The 17,338-nt window shown below is 39.2% G+C and overlaps 2 protein-coding genes across 8 annotated transcripts in view; one reads left to right on the plus strand and one right to left on the minus strand.

Moving 5' to 3' along the window:
- LOC109463027 (CST complex subunit CTC1-like) overlaps nt 1–17,338 on the plus strand; it is an 89,202-nt gene that overhangs the window by 44,449 nt on the left and 27,415 nt on the right. The gene's annotated exons all lie outside the window — the stretch shown is intronic.
- Nucleotides 2,812–17,338, minus strand: part of LOC109463020 (leucine-rich repeat and immunoglobulin-like domain-containing nogo receptor-interacting protein 3) — a 34,822-nt gene continuing 20,295 nt past the window's right edge. For 2 of the 7 annotated variants that reach the window (XM_019759677.1, XM_019759683.1), the window contains exons 2-3: nt 4,166–4,753; nt 2,812–3,956 (exon numbers count right to left, since the gene is read on the minus strand). In XM_019759677.1, coding sequence (XP_019615236.1) covers nt 2,823–3,956; nt 4,166–4,558 — 1,527 coding nt within the window. In that variant the 5' untranslated portion in view covers nt 4,559–4,753 and the 3' untranslated portion in view covers nt 2,812–2,822. Of the gene's footprint in view, nt 3,957–4,165; nt 4,754–8,281; nt 8,495–12,918; nt 13,307–16,924; nt 17,008–17,324 lie in introns of those variants that run through there. The other 5 variants (XM_019759680.1, XM_019759679.1, XM_019759682.1 and 2 more) reach the window with 5 other exon arrangements.

The raw sequence follows: 17,338 nt of genomic DNA on the forward strand, positions 1-17,338 counted from the left end.
GTAACTTGTTGCGGCATTGTTCTAGCCGAAACTTCTCATGTTTCGTCCTTGGTTCTGCCGAAGTATTTCCGATCTCGGAAACAACGTCCAGAGCAAATACAGAGATAAGTACAGAATACGTGTTAACTCGCGGGGATGTCTAAAATAATAAGATCTAAACGAGTTGCGTTCAAGAAACACTGGCGTTCATGCGCTAATTTACAAAAATACGTAAACCAAGATGGCGCTGACAAAATCAAAACAACAACGGAGAGTGGAAAGATCGACGTCGGCAGTGTTACAAAATAGCACTCCTAATGTAACGTTTGTTACTTTGTATCAAGGGTTATATTTTCAAACAACAGGATCACTTTTAAAGTACGAGTCGGGGTTTATTTTATATTTTGTAGAAGAGGGTATAAGGGCGGCTTTTTTTGTAATATGTAGTCTAAATCTCATCGAGGATTTTGGCTTATCGGCGTTCTTCGAATTCTTGCCCAATCTTGGCCGGTCAAGGGTAACCTAGTGGCCGCCATTATCTGAGTAATTTTACGTTTTGATCGCAACTGAATTACACAGAGAGTTAGAAACGATATTGTTCTGTGTGTGTGTACCAGGCCAGAAAATGATCATAGCTTGAGCTTGTACCCACGCCATGTATTGTTAGAATGTGTGAAATTAGAACAATAGAGGATCTGGAGAAGTGCGCATATGAATAGAACAGTTGGCGGGAAGATTTTGCAGGGGGGCAAACAGCAAGGTAAACATTTCTAGAGCCGGCCCACGAAAGTGTCAACCAATCATGGACAGTTGCCAACGGTGACAAGTGTAATTGACATCTAATTTTCATTAATATTAATTAGCCACGAGTGGTGATTTTTGAGGCCGTTTTAGACCACCGTGATTAACTTAATAATACTGAACAGCAGGTTTCCACATATCTTCATTTCTGTCTGAAACCAGACTGTTGGGACCTGATAAAGACCTGTTCCTGGTGCTAAATGCTCTCAGGTTATAGTTTCCACACTATTGCCTGTCCTTGGTGCTGAAGCAGATCAATTGAAAACATTATCAGTAGACAGTTATTGGATTGTTCTTGATGCTGATAACCTGTCAAAGGAAAGCACCTGTCAAAAGTGTTTAACTTTTAGGCCACACCAAGTGAATTCTGTGGATGACATCTGCACATGAATTAATTTCGGTCTGTGTAGTACTAATTTCCACCTGTGAAATAAATACAAAGCAAAGCTTTGAAATACAAACACATGTAGTTGATCAATGGCTTCCAGTTTAGCTATGATAATACAACAGGCATGAGCCATTTAGCTAAAGAGCTTTCAGGAGAAGGATTCCATAATTGGAAAGAGAATGGTTTATAGGCATGTCTCTAATGCTGAAGCACAATCAATAAGAAAACCCAAACCTGTCCCTGACATTGAAACACCAACAATTCACAGGTTGCCTAAACATCTCTCGGGCCTGGTCCTGGTGCCAAATAAGTTCCAACACTACTGTTTGCCTGGTTGGTGTTGAAAGCAATCAGTTCAACACATGTTTGATTTGTCCTTGGTGCTGAAACAACTACAGAACAACCAATATTCTGTCCCCATTGGAAGTACTAATAACACAGCAGTTAATATAGGCCTGTTTGTGGTGTTGAAAAGTTCTTCTTGAATGTCTCTTTTTTTCATTTAAGCCATCAAGAGAATTTTTGAGTTTTGGGAACATGATACAAACATATATTTTGCACAGGGATGGCTTTTGCTTTATCCAGTCTTTGATGAATGTAGCAAGAAACACATAGAATGATCAGACTACCAGATGTTGTCAGCCAAATGCCTTGCACACCACTTTGTTTCCTGACAGTTAATAGCTGGTGTGCAATATGTGCGTTCACTTAAATCAGGTGTTAATATTACCGGTAATCTGACTACTACAGTCCTGAACAGTATGAACCAAACCATGTTTAATTAGATTTGATCATGAAGAATTTCATTACAGCAAGTCCCCAGAACAAATTCCACAAGAGACTCTTGGGGGAGATATTAAGTAACTCGAGTCATTAATGTGTTCAGGGAAGACATAAATTTTCATTATGTACCGTGTCTTTACTACTCACATTGAAAGGGAACACAATGACCCTAAAAATGGATTTCTCGGTTTTTAAAACATGATATACGGTAAATGACACAATGTTTACCAAAGACATTCATCCTCATATAGATGGCAAAGTTCAAGCGTAAGTATACCCATGCATCCAGTGCAGTATTATGTTCACTCAACTCAAATTTTCACACACGTGCAGCGGGGAGTGTGACATGTAATAAAGGTTAGGTCTGTATTGTAGAGAAAGGTGATTCGTAAGTGTTGTTTGGTCTCTGTGTGCTCGTGCATCAGTGTACAGATGTGTCTGTGAAAGCATTAATCAGTTTGTCATCTGACTATAAGACTATTAACAGTTCTATACTTTATGAAGCTATTCATTAACTGACAATACGGTACTTACTTTGTATCTGCCTAGGCTAAATATGAAATATTGCTTGGATTGTAATGTGTTTTTATCTCTTAGTTAACATATTAAAGAGATTCATCTTTTTCATGGTTGTACATACATCATGCACCCTGTATAGCCGCCATTTCTTTACACTAAAATACTTCCTTGTACTGTTAAATGAGAAGAAAAGTATTTGAGATTTTACTTTTGTACAACTGTATGGTACTGTTAAAAACTTTTGAACCAATATTTTATCAGAAATATCATTCTATAGTTTAGATAATAATTTTTTCAAAGTCTATAATGTTACTGATGAGTATCTTGTATTCAGAAAGAAACATTGACCCTTCTACTTACCAGTAACTATGACACTGGTATTGACCACAACTGTTCCTCCTGCATTGGTCACTACACAGGTGTATCTTCCTTTGTCTGATGTATTGACAGAAGATATTTGTAGCACTCCTCCCTTCAGGGTCACCCCAGTATCTACTGTCCTCCCCGCTGGGGAAATCCATGATATGCTAGGTTTGGGCTCTCCCTGAGCGAGGCACTGTAAGCTCAGCTCGCTACCTTGCTCAACCTTCACTGTTGGTCCCTGGGAGATGGCTGCTGTTGGCAAGTTACATTTCATGTTTTGTAGTAGTTTGGCACGATGCAACTTGCTGTGCCGTAGAACATCTATGCCTTGGATGGCTGCCGGAGTGGAACAGTACACACTCCTCCAGCCATTTGTGTTTGCTGAGATCAACCATCTCATCTGACAGTCGCAGTTCCAAGGGTTCTCTGTCAGGGTGACCTGCTGGAATGTCACTTTGTCAGGAAATGTGTCTCTGGGAAGACTCTTAAGCAAGTTGTAACTCAGGTCTAACTTCTGCAATGATTTCAGCTGTTTGAAAGCTCCCGTTCCAATGTATGTCAAGTTGCAGTGATCTAGGAACAGTTCCTTTAATGACGTCATCCCCCGTAATGAGGCAGAAGTCACCTCCTCTATAGGGTTGTTGTTCAGTGAGAGTTCCTTGAGGCTGCGTAGCTGTTGTATGGCCGGAGATGGGATAACTGAGATGTTTGTGTGATGAATGATAAGTGACACGAGGCTGTCCAGCCCTCGGAACGCCTTGGGAGTGATGTTGGTCAGTTTTTTCCAATGCCCAATGTGGAGGATCTGCAGTCGTGTTAGGTTGCTAACAACATTTTGCTTCAGCACCGCACTTTTCATGTAAGAAATCTCTAGTGTCTGCAGACTGCGTAAGTGGATAAATCGGTTTGTGGGGAGCTCAGACATCTTCCACTTAGACACTATGAGATGCTTGAGAGAGTCCAGCCCTTTGAATGCCAGCTCAGTCACAAAGAGGATGCCGTTCTCCAATAGATCCAGATATTCTAGTTTGGCCAACTCTGCAAACCCCATGTCTGTTAGCAGGACTAATTCATTCCTGTTCATATCCAGTCGAGTCACATTAGACACGCCTGCAAAAGTACCCTGTGAAGGGAAACATTTTATCATTATTGAAACTGAATCAGATGATGAATTTGCTACTTTTATATTTCAACATGTCTTGTAAACTAGTTTTGTGCTGGCTTATATGTAACTATAGGGTTATTTTGGCCAAGGATCCAAATTTATGTTACCCGGTACAATATGATATACCTAATGGTACATGTGTGATCTTATAGAAAGATCTGACTTACCCTTGGTATCAGACTCAACCTGTTTCCACATAAGTACAGACTCTTCAGTTGTGACAGTCCATTGAATGCTCCCTCCTCCACTGTTTTGATCTTGTTGTGGTTTAAGTTGAGATGGCTTAAGTTGGGATAACGCACGAAGGTATTGCGTACAACCTTACTGATGCGGTTTCGCTCCAAGTTGAGGGTTTGCACTGAAAATGGAAGGTGTGTGGGGATGTTCCTCAGGGTCTTGAGAATACACGTCACTGAGTTGTCTGAGGCCTCACACACACATTTCTTTGGACAAGGAAGGAATTCCTCACACTTGATCACCAGAACACTAACAACAACTAGAGTCAGAATCTGCAGTAGAGATGCCATCGTTGTAGATTTGGATCTGGGATTTATCTTCATACTTGGGCTTGTTCAGGGCACCAACTGTGTGTTGTTAGTTGCTTGTTACCTGGGTTAAGGCAGTCAGCCCTCATCATTTCTCTGACCATTCCCTGTATGGTACATTGTGTTGGTCATCAAGTCTGCCCAGATTTCTCCAGCTTTCGTCATGACCTTGTCCACTTGCTCTGTCATGGTGGGAAAGTCACCAGATTTCTGTGGGACATCAAATGTGGAACATGTATGTTAGATTAGAGTGATACAAGAGTCACCAGAGGAATGTGTTAAAAAGCTAGCATGATTTTGATTTTTTTTTTCCAAATTTTCATCCCCAATGTATGTTTTTAGCTCCTTAAAGTCAAATGACCTGACATTTGGTATGGCCATTTGAAGAAATAATTGCTCATGCTCTTTTTACTGGACCAATTGGAAACTGAGCATGTTATGTAATGGACAAATAATAAAACATGCAATCTGTTATATTTGGAAGAAATATTGCATATACATATATCTAGTTGCTATATAAAGTAGGCATCACTTATGACTTCATCTGTTCCAAGTTATCACAGAGAAATCTGTTGATCCCACATGATGGATGATCTTTGGTTCAGCAGTGCTATCTCTTCTATATCAAGTGTCTCACGCACTAGCTACAGTGTATATTATCATATCCCGGATGTTCTTTATCATGCTTAGTGCATATCAATTCTAGATAGCTGTGCTATGTATTTTTAGAAATCGGAAGCAGCTCTACATGCATACCAAGAAATGAGCCTTGGGATCCCGGAAGTACTTGCAAGCAAATACAAAATCTCTCTGCATCCTCCTCCATACAAGAATACATGTACATCATGATTCCAAAATTACCCTAATATGTGGACTGGACTAAGTACAAAAATTAATCCCTTATTCCCTGTGTAAAAAACAACTATTCTTGGACCAACATTACCCCCATGTAAGAATGGATTTTTAGATTATTTGGCTTTTTTATAATTGCACTGTGAAGACCAGAAAATGGGCAAAATATCTCGATACACTAATTTTTTTTAGAAAGATTTGAGTAAAAAGAATGAAGAAAAGGCCCTGAGGCTCCCACCTACTCCATACAATATTTATTATACATCATTTAGTTGTATGTCGTATTAAGAACCAGAAGTATTCCCATGTTTTGGCAAAAGTGATGTTGCCCTGACTCAATACAACTACTTTGCAACATTACAAATGAAGAAAGTAAAGAACCTATGGATTAATATTCTCAGTCTACCCTCATATCAAATTTCACTGAAAGATGAAAGCATGTTTTTCGTATACATTAAGGGGTTTTATAAAATTGCCTGGAGCAAGAGAAGCTTTGAACAAAGCAATTTAGTTCCTCCTTATATGGTAGACTTGTGTGTGATTGTGAACAAGAACCTTCATGTATGTTGCCTAAAGGCAAAATAAGCAAAATCTCATTAATGGAATCAAAATGTCTGTAGCGGATTTGGACTGCTGTGAATCATGCTTATGAATAAACTTAAAGGCACCACACTGTGTTGCAACTTTACGATAACAAACTTGCCGTCATCATATACAATATCAATGGATGATGGATGTTTATTGTATTTTGTGAAATGGTTCCCCTCAAGCAGTACCATTTGGACGATATGTGTTCATTGGTAAGGCATTGGAACAAGCAAGATTTATTGTTGGACATCCTCATTTAATGCCCTGCATTAGTTTTATGTTACTATAAGTTGTCATTGAAAAATTTTTGCCAGAAATAGTTGTCATTTATTGCATTGAGAGTGGCTATTTTGACTGGTTATTCTGAGATTTGATATGTCAAATGCATGCATTACCTGCAATCCTAGATATAGAAAGCTAGGCTGATTGGATGCCTGTGGTTATATAGCGTGAAAGCCTATCATCAATCATGGTGTGACAGAAATGATTAGATTTCACTTGATATTCTAGCACTAAGACCTATGGAGGCTTGTATGAGTCAAAATATTATGGTAAGGAAAAGGCCATGACAGTAAGGAAAGGACAGTATACATTACAAGAATGCCAACAAAAGCTCTTGGGGCACCTTGAAAGATAGGCCTTAGACGTAGAGAACAAACGCAAAAATTACTGTCCTGGACTACCCTTCCTGTCAGATAAATGTACTTTGATGCCTGGAATTATGTAAACAATGAAAAAATGTCTCAACAAAGTTTAGCAAACTGCTTTCTCCCCAGTATTTGACCATTCTCCTACCATAGTCTATTAAAAGATGGTAGCTATCCTCATTGGTCAGCAAGTTATGAATATTTTACTTAGCCAGGTTTAGGTTCGATATCGTGAACCATCTGTTTTATGTGGCCTATAGTCATTAGTTGCCTGGAGCATTTTATGAAAGCACTTAGTGTGTTTAATGATTCATAATTGTTTAAGAAAAGAATTTCAAAGTTTTTTTCGTGAGCAAGTACTCATTGAAAGATATTCTTAATTAAGTTAACATTATCTTCTGAAGTAATAATGCCCTCACGCCACCTTCAGGTGCCAAAATGTCTTCACAAAAAGAGAAAGAAAAGGTTGCCATCATTTCATGCCCTTGTGGGCTTGCAGCCATAACAATTAATGGTCAGCAGGAAATGAGGTCAGGCAAAGAATCAAAGATCAGCCAGACCAAACAGTTCTTTGCCAGATTCCTGATTGAGGTCATAGATTAACCTACTTCCGAGCTGTAAGAGAGACAATGTCCAACATTGGTCAATGTTTCCTGGTAACAGTTGTCCCATACAATTGCCACCAGCTTGAAATCCATTCTGTGAAGAGCATCCCATTGTCCTTATTGTCAATATGAGAATTTATTTCTACAATAACAGTGGCTATTAGTAGGCTTCTTCCCACATTACATGCTCAGTAGGGTTACCATTACCTTGCTGTTCAGCTGTTTGTGTTACAAGTAATATTGGTTTGTGAATTCATGCTCTGTATTGTGTATTGAGGACATAACAGACAGTCACGTTCATTTGTCAAACAACTCACAGAATTAATTTAATAAAATCTTCATGTCTATAATGATGAACTTTGCATCCCAAGTTTGACCTGTCCAGTCTTGTGTTTTATCTTGTGTTTGTGTGTCTTCTAAAAATGTTCTATACAGTAGATTGGTGTGTGACATAGAATTCCTTTAGACTTGACAAATGTATCCTGCTGTTGGATAAAAGAACTTAGTCAATTGCGAAGTGTCCTTTTTGTTTCCTTCTGACTTATCAGATCTAACACTCTGTACACGGTAATGCCCAGTATTGATTCAGCCTAGATGACATCCAGCTAGCCAGACAGCCTTAAGGTAGTGCAGTGACACAACAACCAACAGCAAAGATTTATATCAGTGTCCTGAGCAGCGCAGGTCTTGTCATGACTGCACAGAGCCAATGACCTATTGGATCATGTCTGACATGGTCCCTCTTACTATTGAAGAGCAGCAAAATATTCCTGTGTCTTTTAACACAGTGACTATAAATCAGTCATATGGATGTTAGAGACTGACTATTTGCATATTTAGCGCAAATTACTTTGACTAGTTCCACTTGTATTACAGCAGACAGCCATTGGGAAGCTTAAATATTTCTTTTTTTATGGCTGGCACTTCCAATGATAAATCCTAGGAAAGCAATAATGTTTGGACAACTTCCAAGGGAAAAGGAAAGTCAAGGCAGCTCTTATACGGTCTTAATTGAGTTTAACCTGAGGAAAAAGATGTTGCCTTACCTTGACACTATGGGCCACCTTTGCATTGAACTCATGGAAACAATTCCATCCAAGATTTCCAGATCAATGAAGCAGCCATGCATGTGGTCGTTTGGGCTCCTACTGATATTTGTCACGTTCAAGTGTAACATTTACTCCTAATCCTTATGCTGCTCTGCTGGCCCACAGGCAGTGGAGGGGATTTTTTGTGAAAAGTCAAGTCTAAAGGAGACAATTTACATTTCTAAAGTCTTTTTTGTGGTTTGGAATTTTGCCATCCTAAGAAGGATGATAGACAAGACTTTCCCTGATCAATAGAAAGATTGACCAAAGCAGACACTTGTCTGGAAACATGCAAGATCACCAGATAGTGCAGACTTTTTCCTGATGGGAAATGTAAAATACTGTAACAGTTGTAGTGATAACATTGTGTTAACTTTGGTAAACCTTGCATTTTTAATTGTAAAGATGACTATATAATAATCATTTGGTTTTTAAATGATTATTGGTTCCTTCATTTAGCATGTGGCCCTGACCTGCATTGCCTGAAGAGATTGTGTAATCTATCTTTGTCTTACATTACATGATTCATTGTCATAACTGTAACTGTTGGTTGGTAGGGAAGTGACTCGTGGTGTGCTGCTGTTAGATTGGTGTCTTTTCCATACATCAGCAATGTCAACAGCACTTAGCAAAATTGATCAGCCCTCGGGCTGTTTTCCCCTTGCGTAGTAGATACAGGCTTAATGCACTGCATGCCCCACAAGGTTAATGTAGTATAAGTACACACATTGCAAAAGGTCAGTGCCACACACAGTGGTCGTTTGCTACATACATTTACACCAGTTAGTGTACCTTTCTGTGACTTTCCTTGTAGGCTAACTCCCACAGTAATGGCCACCATATCGAATAGCACCTCATTTCCCCAGCAAATGTCCATCCAAAACAATTGAACTTCATTGATTACTTCAAATTACCATTATCAAAATGCCATTCTTGGTCACACTGTCAAGATATCATTATGCAGAATGTCTTTTACAAAAAGGAACACAGTCATAAATAATTTTATCAAGTTTATCAAAATTAATGAAAATTAACTTCAACATCTTTGTTACCAGTTACAAATTTAACTTATTATATATGAAACAGTGTGCCTGTAAGCCTGTTGTACATGTATTTGAGCATGAAATATTTTTAAAGTCTTTCTAGACAATATAATCTCCATGAAGCCTAGGCTTGAATTTTGCAAAAAGATAGCCTGCACATCAGAATCCTTGCTAGAAATTGGTAGGCTATCAAAGTGCTAAAAGACCTCTGCCTTCAAACACCAGATGAATGTTTTAAAAAATGTGTTTCATAACCACATACCTTCCCCAATAAATCATTTCAGTCAGTTCCAGTCTGAAAACTGAATATTTCACACAACACATTTAGTGACTCAAAGTTTGAAGTAGGTGATATTGATATGTAATGATTTGTGTAAACTATCCAATCTAAGATACCAGACTGGGTGTCTCCATACTGTGGCAAATAGTAACAGTTACTGATAATTTATGGAATGTCCTGTCAGAATATGTAAGAAAGGCTTAATTCCTTTGATACCTTCAGTGATCACAGAATCTAATAAAGTGCACAATAACTGTGACAGCAATCCAAATTCTCTCTGAATAGGTTGAATAGTTACTGTTGTTCAGATACATACTAGATCTTTTTTTTGTACAAGTTAGCAGTTGAAGTGGAAAATTAAGCAATCCAAGAGTCTCTTTGTTAGATTGATGTTATTTATTGCACATGCCCAGGGGATATGGAGTATCATCTACTAGACTACTGGTATGTATTAGGCACCAGACCAATAAACATTATCAGCATTTATAGTCAAGGAGCGATACATGTACCGTACCTGTTTCAATATCATGGTAGTTCGAGTTCTTGATAAATTTTCCCATGTTTCAAAATGTGCCTTTGGTGTGACATGAAAAAACTTGAATAATCCTTATCAAAGTTGTGACATGTTTTCAGTATTGAAAGATTTGCAAAATTATGTCATTACTCAGTAGGTTACTGCACATGTATTACTAAGTAAAAAAAGTCTTGTGGGATTCCCACAGAAAACATTAGGTCTCATTGGAAAACAGCCATGACTAAAGATTATAGTGCCATGTCTCTCTAGTGTGCATACCGATGACTTCATGCATGTTAAAGTGTCATAAGAATTTCCAGTCTGTCATAAAATTACATGCCATTGTGGCACGAGGGCTGAAAGTAAGTTAGTAAACATGAGTATGGTTTTACATATAGGTGAAAGCTTGTTGTGCTTGGTGAGATAAGGGTTTCAATCAAACAAAACACACTTATTTCTCTACTTAGTAAATTTAGTGACATGGGCAGATATAGAGTACTAGCATACATGTAGGTGGATGATGTTTCTGTATGCATTGGACTACAGAGGGCAATTATTACTGCCACTGTGACAGTACAATATTGTCTTTCAGTGCTACTACATGTACAAGGGTATAACATAAACATGTCATAAGTGCTTATAACAAAGTTGTTGTGTCTCAAAACACAACAAGATTTTGTTATGTGGTTAAACACATTGTTTGTCCCACTTACCTTGTTGTAAACCCAATTGGTACTGAAGAGCAGTTAAAAAAGATTTCAACAAACATGTAATATCCCACAAAGCCTAAACTTGGGGGCATTTTTAGTGTCCAGATAACTGAGTCAAAACTGTATCTGTATCTGTATCTGTATCTGTATAGCCGGTATAACCGCCTTTCGGCGTAACACACCAGCTTCGCAGGCACGCGGCGCGGCGGCAGCTGGCTATATTACACCGATCGACTTGTTACACCTAACCCTTGAACTTCTAGCTCTAGACATTGTTTAAAGCTATCTATTGACAGTGCCCCTACTGTACTTGGTGACAGTGAGTTCCACTCTGCGATAGTTCTAGGAAAGAATGAATTCTTGAACACCTCAATCCTTGGTTGATAACTCTGGTACTTGAATGCGTGGCTATTTCTTGTTCTCTTCTGAGCTGGTATTAGGTACTTAGTAGTTGGGACATCCACCAGTCGTAAGAAGCAGCGGCTCTATAACAAAGCTAAGAAAACAGGCCAAGAGGAAGACTGGAACAAATATAAGAGAGTTAAGAAGGGAGTTCAGAAAAGCATAAGACAAGCACACTCTAAATACGTGGCAGACATACTGGGAGAAGCTATAGTTGACAAACCCAAAACATTCTGGTCGTACATAAAAGGACTGAGGAAAGACCTTGTCGGGGTAGCACCCCTAAAGGTGGGAAATACCATCATCAGTGACAGCGGGAAAAAAGCAGAAGTACTCAGTTCACAGTTCAAAAGTGTTTTCACAGAGGAAGACACCACAGATATGCCATCTCTAGGTCAGCCCTGTACTCCTCCAATGGAACATATAGTAGTTTCTACTGATGGTGTCGAAAAAATGCTTCAAGGTCTCAATCCCTCTAAAGCATCCGGACCAGACCAAATACCACCGTGGTTCCTCAAGTTGACAGCTAGTGAAATCGCGCCTGTTCTAACCAATATTTTCCAACACTCGCTAAACACTGCAGAAATCCCTAAAGATTGGAGGGATGCAAATATATGCGCCATCTTTAAAAAAGGAGATAGAGCGGTCCCCAGCAACTACAGACCTGTTTCACTGACCTGCATATCCTGCAAACTACTTGAACATATCATCCATAGCCAAATCATGAAGCACCTAGAAAGTTACAGTATATTAACGGATTACCAGCATGGATTCAGAGCCAAACGATCCACAGAAACACAGCTTATACTAACAGTCCATGACATAGCTGGCGCACTAAACAGTAAACGGCAGGTAGATTTAGCAATACTTGATTTCACTAAAGCCTTTGATAAAGTCCCCCATGGCAGGCTCATCTCAAAACTGGAGTATTATGGAATCCAAGGCCCTACGCTGAATTGGTTAAAGGCTTTCCTGACCAACAGGGAGCAAACAGTAGTGGTTGAAGGGAAGGCGTCGGCTCCAGTTAAAGTAGCGTCTGGGGTCCCTCAAGGAACCGTCCTGGGGCCATTGCTCTTTCTCTTGTATATAAATGACCTACCAGATCAGCTTGACTCAAATGTGAGGTTATTTGCCGATGACTGTCTATTGTATGTAGAGCTTTCTACACAGACCGACTCACAACTTCTCCAAAAAGACCTGAACACCCTGGAAGAATGGCAAAGCAAATGGCTCATGCAGTTTAATCCCGAAAAATGCTACATTATGCACATAACAAACAAACGAACACCACATGCAACTAGCTACCAGTTTTGTGGTCAGGCTTTAGCAACCACAAAAATCCATCCGTATCTGGGCGTCACGCTGACAAGCGGACTGAAGTGGGGTGCACATGTTAATAATATCACAACTAAGGCGAAACAGACATTGGGAGTGATTAAACGTAATCTGTGGGCATGTCCAACGAGAGTAAAATCACTTGCATACACGTCACTTGTAAGACCGAACCTAGAATACGCTGCGACAGTATGGGATCCATATACAAAGAAAGACAAAGACAAATTGGAAAGGGTACAGAATCAAGCTGCAAGATTCTGTATGAACAACTATGTAAGAGGATAATGGAGTTACATATAATTCAGACTTACCCATGCAAGACTTACCTTGTTAAGTGAACAGCTCTAGCTACTGTGACATCCGGCAGCTTGGATCCCTACAGTCTACCCCAGACTACACCACAGGTAATGCTGCCTCCCAACCAAAAAATCAATTTCTGTAAGTGTCCCTCAATCTCCTGGTCATTGTGGTGTGAAAATCCCCAGGCTCCCATAGGTGATTTGTTCTGGCTGCTCCTGAGCTGTATTAATCTGACCCACCATGCATCAGACCTCAACAGGCGGTGACAGTAGAGCCAAACAATTAACGAATCCTTTAATCAGAATCCACCATGCTGCCCACCCTGTTTGCCCTGAAAGTTAAGTGTCTGAACGCCAAAGGTATCTGCCACCCCATGTGCAGACAGAGAGCATGTGTTCTAGACAGCTGTGTTAATTGTTAGATGCCATCCTCCTGATAACATTGGTACCATTTATCTTGTACAAATAGAACTATGTCTGGCTAGACTATGATAGATGTGGTAATGCCCTTACCTACAATCTCCTGGTGTATATTCATGTCCCATGCACAAGAGCAGCAGCTGTTGAGGTAGTGTACTCAGTACAATGTACTGTTAAGCCTCTGATTAGTGCCAAAGCAAGAGAGGGGTAGCGTGCCTGAGTTATACTGATGGACACAACCTGATTGTCCTCTACAGCTCCTGCATCATCCCTTTCTGCTATCAGATAATTTTCTCTGCATTCAGAGTGATGAGCTCAGCCAGGGATTGCACATCCTCACTTGCCTTGAAAGAGATCTCCTCTGGGCAATGTAAACCCTGCATTTATCTTCCCAAGACTCGGTGAAAAGCCTCTGGAAAAAAAATATATCACATATCTGATAGCTCTTACAGCTGAAGGCAGTTTCAAGAACCAGTTGTACCAACCTTCCATGTAGCATATTTTAAACCTCCCACTTAAAACCATTTTTCCACAACAGATTTTTCTCTATATGGTTACTAATAAAGAATTTGATTACTGTTTTTTATTATAATTTTATCTTTTATGTCATAAGCTAAAATGACTGAGTGTATGATCTTCACTATCGGGTACCTGGAGTAACATGGAATCACATGTAAATATTTTAGGTAAACAATTAATAGTGTAGTACACTTAAGTGAACTGTTCTCAAACCTGTAACACTGCAACATTTGGCACATTACAGGGTCTTGCCTAGAGGGGTGACACTATCGGGTAACATTTTCAGAGATGCCGTTAGGTGATATCTAAGTGTTGCTGCAAACCCACTCCCACATTATATTGCACATTTTATGTAGCATATCCTCAGAGAATCCAGTGATATACATGTACTATCCTCCCCCACATAACGAAACAATATTATATCTATATTTTGACTGATGAAGTTTGATACATCGTATAGAATTTCCCTCAGTTGATTTTTTCACATAGATTTAAACTACACCTGACTCAACCCAATACATGTCTTATGATGTAGTATGACAACTGTGTTGGATTTCTTGTCTGGGTGGCCATGTGTAAAATTACTTTGCACATTTACAGGGTGACACATCTCACAAATGACAGCATCTATTACATTTGTTCATGCTCCATGAGAAGTTGTATTGTACATTGTATTAGATAAAAAAACTTACAGGTGCCAATACTGTTGGCTGGTAGAAGTTGGAAGATATAATCAAGCTTTGTCTGTCCATATATACATGTGGGGAAGCAGCAATTCAGCAAACTTAAAGGGGGCATGTTAGTTAACACAAGACTATTTAATAGATGGAGGTCTGTTGAAGTTGGGCATCGCTTTGCCCTTTAGTGAAAACAAACATAAGCATTACATAGTATTTGTGCAAGTAATGTCAACTTCAGCAACATATTAAGCATTTTGCCACCATCTGCTAGTCGAGAGAAAAACTGAAAAAAGGTCTTGTACATGGATTCATGTTTCCATCAGTGCATTTCAACACTTGACAAAAGATCAAGCTGCTCTTGGGTTTCGGTTAATGCTGGCATTTATAAGTCTTGCTTCACCAAACCCAATCAATAGCATTGATTAAGCTTCGTTATTTCGTTATCATAATGACATCAGAGATCAATGTCTACCCCATCTAGAGATAAGCGCCAATCCAGAAATCTTGGCTGGTGTCTGATGCCAAATAGGGATTGATGAAAAAACTATTATGTGACCTGTCGTCTGTTTTGGCCTCGGTGCTGATAATATAATTGTTGTGAATTACTTTCCCATAATTCCTAATAATCATTGGTATCTTGTGCCAAAATCAAATAACTGGCACAGGGTCTCCCCTGACAAGGGTGCATCCATGTATGAAGGAATCAGAAGTCAGGTATTGCAATTTCAGCAGGTTATTAACTCTCAGTGGCCTCTACTGTTTGTGTCTGTCAAGAAAGGGTTTCCGTCTGAGTTCTTTATCTTCTATAGTTAAGTGTATTTTTCTTGTAGTATTGTCATCAAGTTGCAGAAAATTATGCTCTCTTTAGACTTTTAAACCTAAATTTTCTGTACAAAGCAAGTATTGTATGTCGTATATACAGTAAATGAACACTTAAAAAGGTCATTCCATACATCAGTTACACATGTCTACTGTTGTTATGCCAGACATCCACATTGCCATCAGCTCCCACAGTGTGTACAGCTGGTAGATGGACTATTTGATTGTTTCGAAAGTTACCAGACTGAAGGAGGACTAGAAGGAAATGGCAGATTATGCTAAAACACTTCATGGTCAGTGCTACATGTTTTTAATGTATTGTAAGCAACTACTAAGTATGTTTGACCTTCATACAGAAGTATAATGAGCCTTCCCTGGGTGTAAAATTGGTTCCCCTTCCCACACCTGGTGTCCTGATATTCAGGAACCAGGCCACACTGATTGATACACTTATTGATACAGTGTGTACTGACATCTGACTTTTGGATGATATGTATTCAGCCGGGTGGTCAATACTTTTTGTTTGGTTGGCCTGAGCAGATTTCACACCCAGTATTTGCTAGCAGAAAAAAAGTTAATCAACTAAAGGTCAGGAACAAGCTGGCACACTTCCATTGATTAAGAGTTGCTGTGCTGCAAGGAGTGAAGGTGTCGGCCTTGATTACATTATTGCCTATGATACATAGTGGTCATGCCGCAAAAATGTTTCGACCGCAAAAGCTCACTAGAGAATGTCGAGCATTATGCATGTAGAACATTTCAGACTAAATGCCATGTGTCCAAGCCACCATTTCTTCAAGATGGGTGGATTTTGTAAGAAATGGACTTAAGTATTCAGGTTCTGCGGACAGAGCGGCATGGCGAGAAAGAGTGGACTTGGTCCAGGCAATTCGCCCGACCTGATGATGATGATGATTCAGGTTCTACAGTGGCTATCACATGAAGAGGATTCAAGTTACTCTGCCATTTCAAAATGGTTTCAAGTTTTCCAAAGATCAGTGTTGCCATTTTTACTGCACCCCAGTGGCATTCAAAATGAACCATCATGAACATTTAGTGAGTACTTGTATTGCCTGCCAAAACATACAGTAGCTTCAACTTTTGGTACTCTTTCGGGTGCAACCTTTAATTGAGCAATAAGTGATATACTGGGGAATCCAACGTACATTTTCTAAATACATGTACACACATGTACTAGTAACGTTACATGAAGTCTTTCAACAGCAAAAACAACATTCCAGAAATATTCCTTTTTATATATGGCAAAGGTATTTTACCTGATCTTTACAGGTTTGATTGATCTTTCTATTTAATGTAGCTTGTATGTGGAACATTTTGCTACTATAGTATGTGAAAAGGTCACCAACAATTTTTCCCTTCTAACTTGCTAAATGTTAATGTAAGACAGTATGTAAAAGGTTAGTCAAACTAGCACTTTTATGTGGCTAAACATGGGGTAACATTCCCAAGGCTTCAGGCTTCCATTGCAATCATTGTACACCCACTTCATGAAACTTGTTTAAAGCATTCACAAACTTAAGGGTGTTTTGTGCAGGTTAGGAAATGTATTATTTACATACATATGGCCTAGTTGGACTTGATACATGCAATCTCAGTTGTCCAGCTGCTGGCTTTTCTCCCTCCTTGGTGCTGTGAGTAGATGCTGTGAGAACAGAGATAACACACTGGTATTCTTCATGGTGTTTGCAGTCATTAAAATGTGCTTTATAGATGAATGGGTCCATATTAGGCTTTCATGGGTAATTTAAAAGTAAATTGACATATGCCCAATGTACCGTTACATTTTAGCAATGTCTATGTTTTAGAAAAGTCTCCTCCTTCTAATCAACTTAAAATTATTTTGTAATTTTCTAAATGCCTATTCTGAGGCTCAAGAATGTGATAAGTATCAACAGGGGTAAGGTTTGAGCCTTCCTTCTACATTATCATGAATGAAATTAGACATGAAAAGGATTTTACCCTTTGTAGTTCCT

The sequence above is a fragment of the Branchiostoma belcheri genome, unplaced genomic scaffold (genome assembly GCF_001625305.1).
Source record: "Branchiostoma belcheri isolate BF01 breed outbred unplaced genomic scaffold, Haploidv18h27 scaffold121, whole genome shotgun sequence".
NCBI classification, from domain to species: Eukaryota; Metazoa; Chordata; class Leptocardii; order Amphioxiformes; family Branchiostomatidae; genus Branchiostoma; species Branchiostoma belcheri.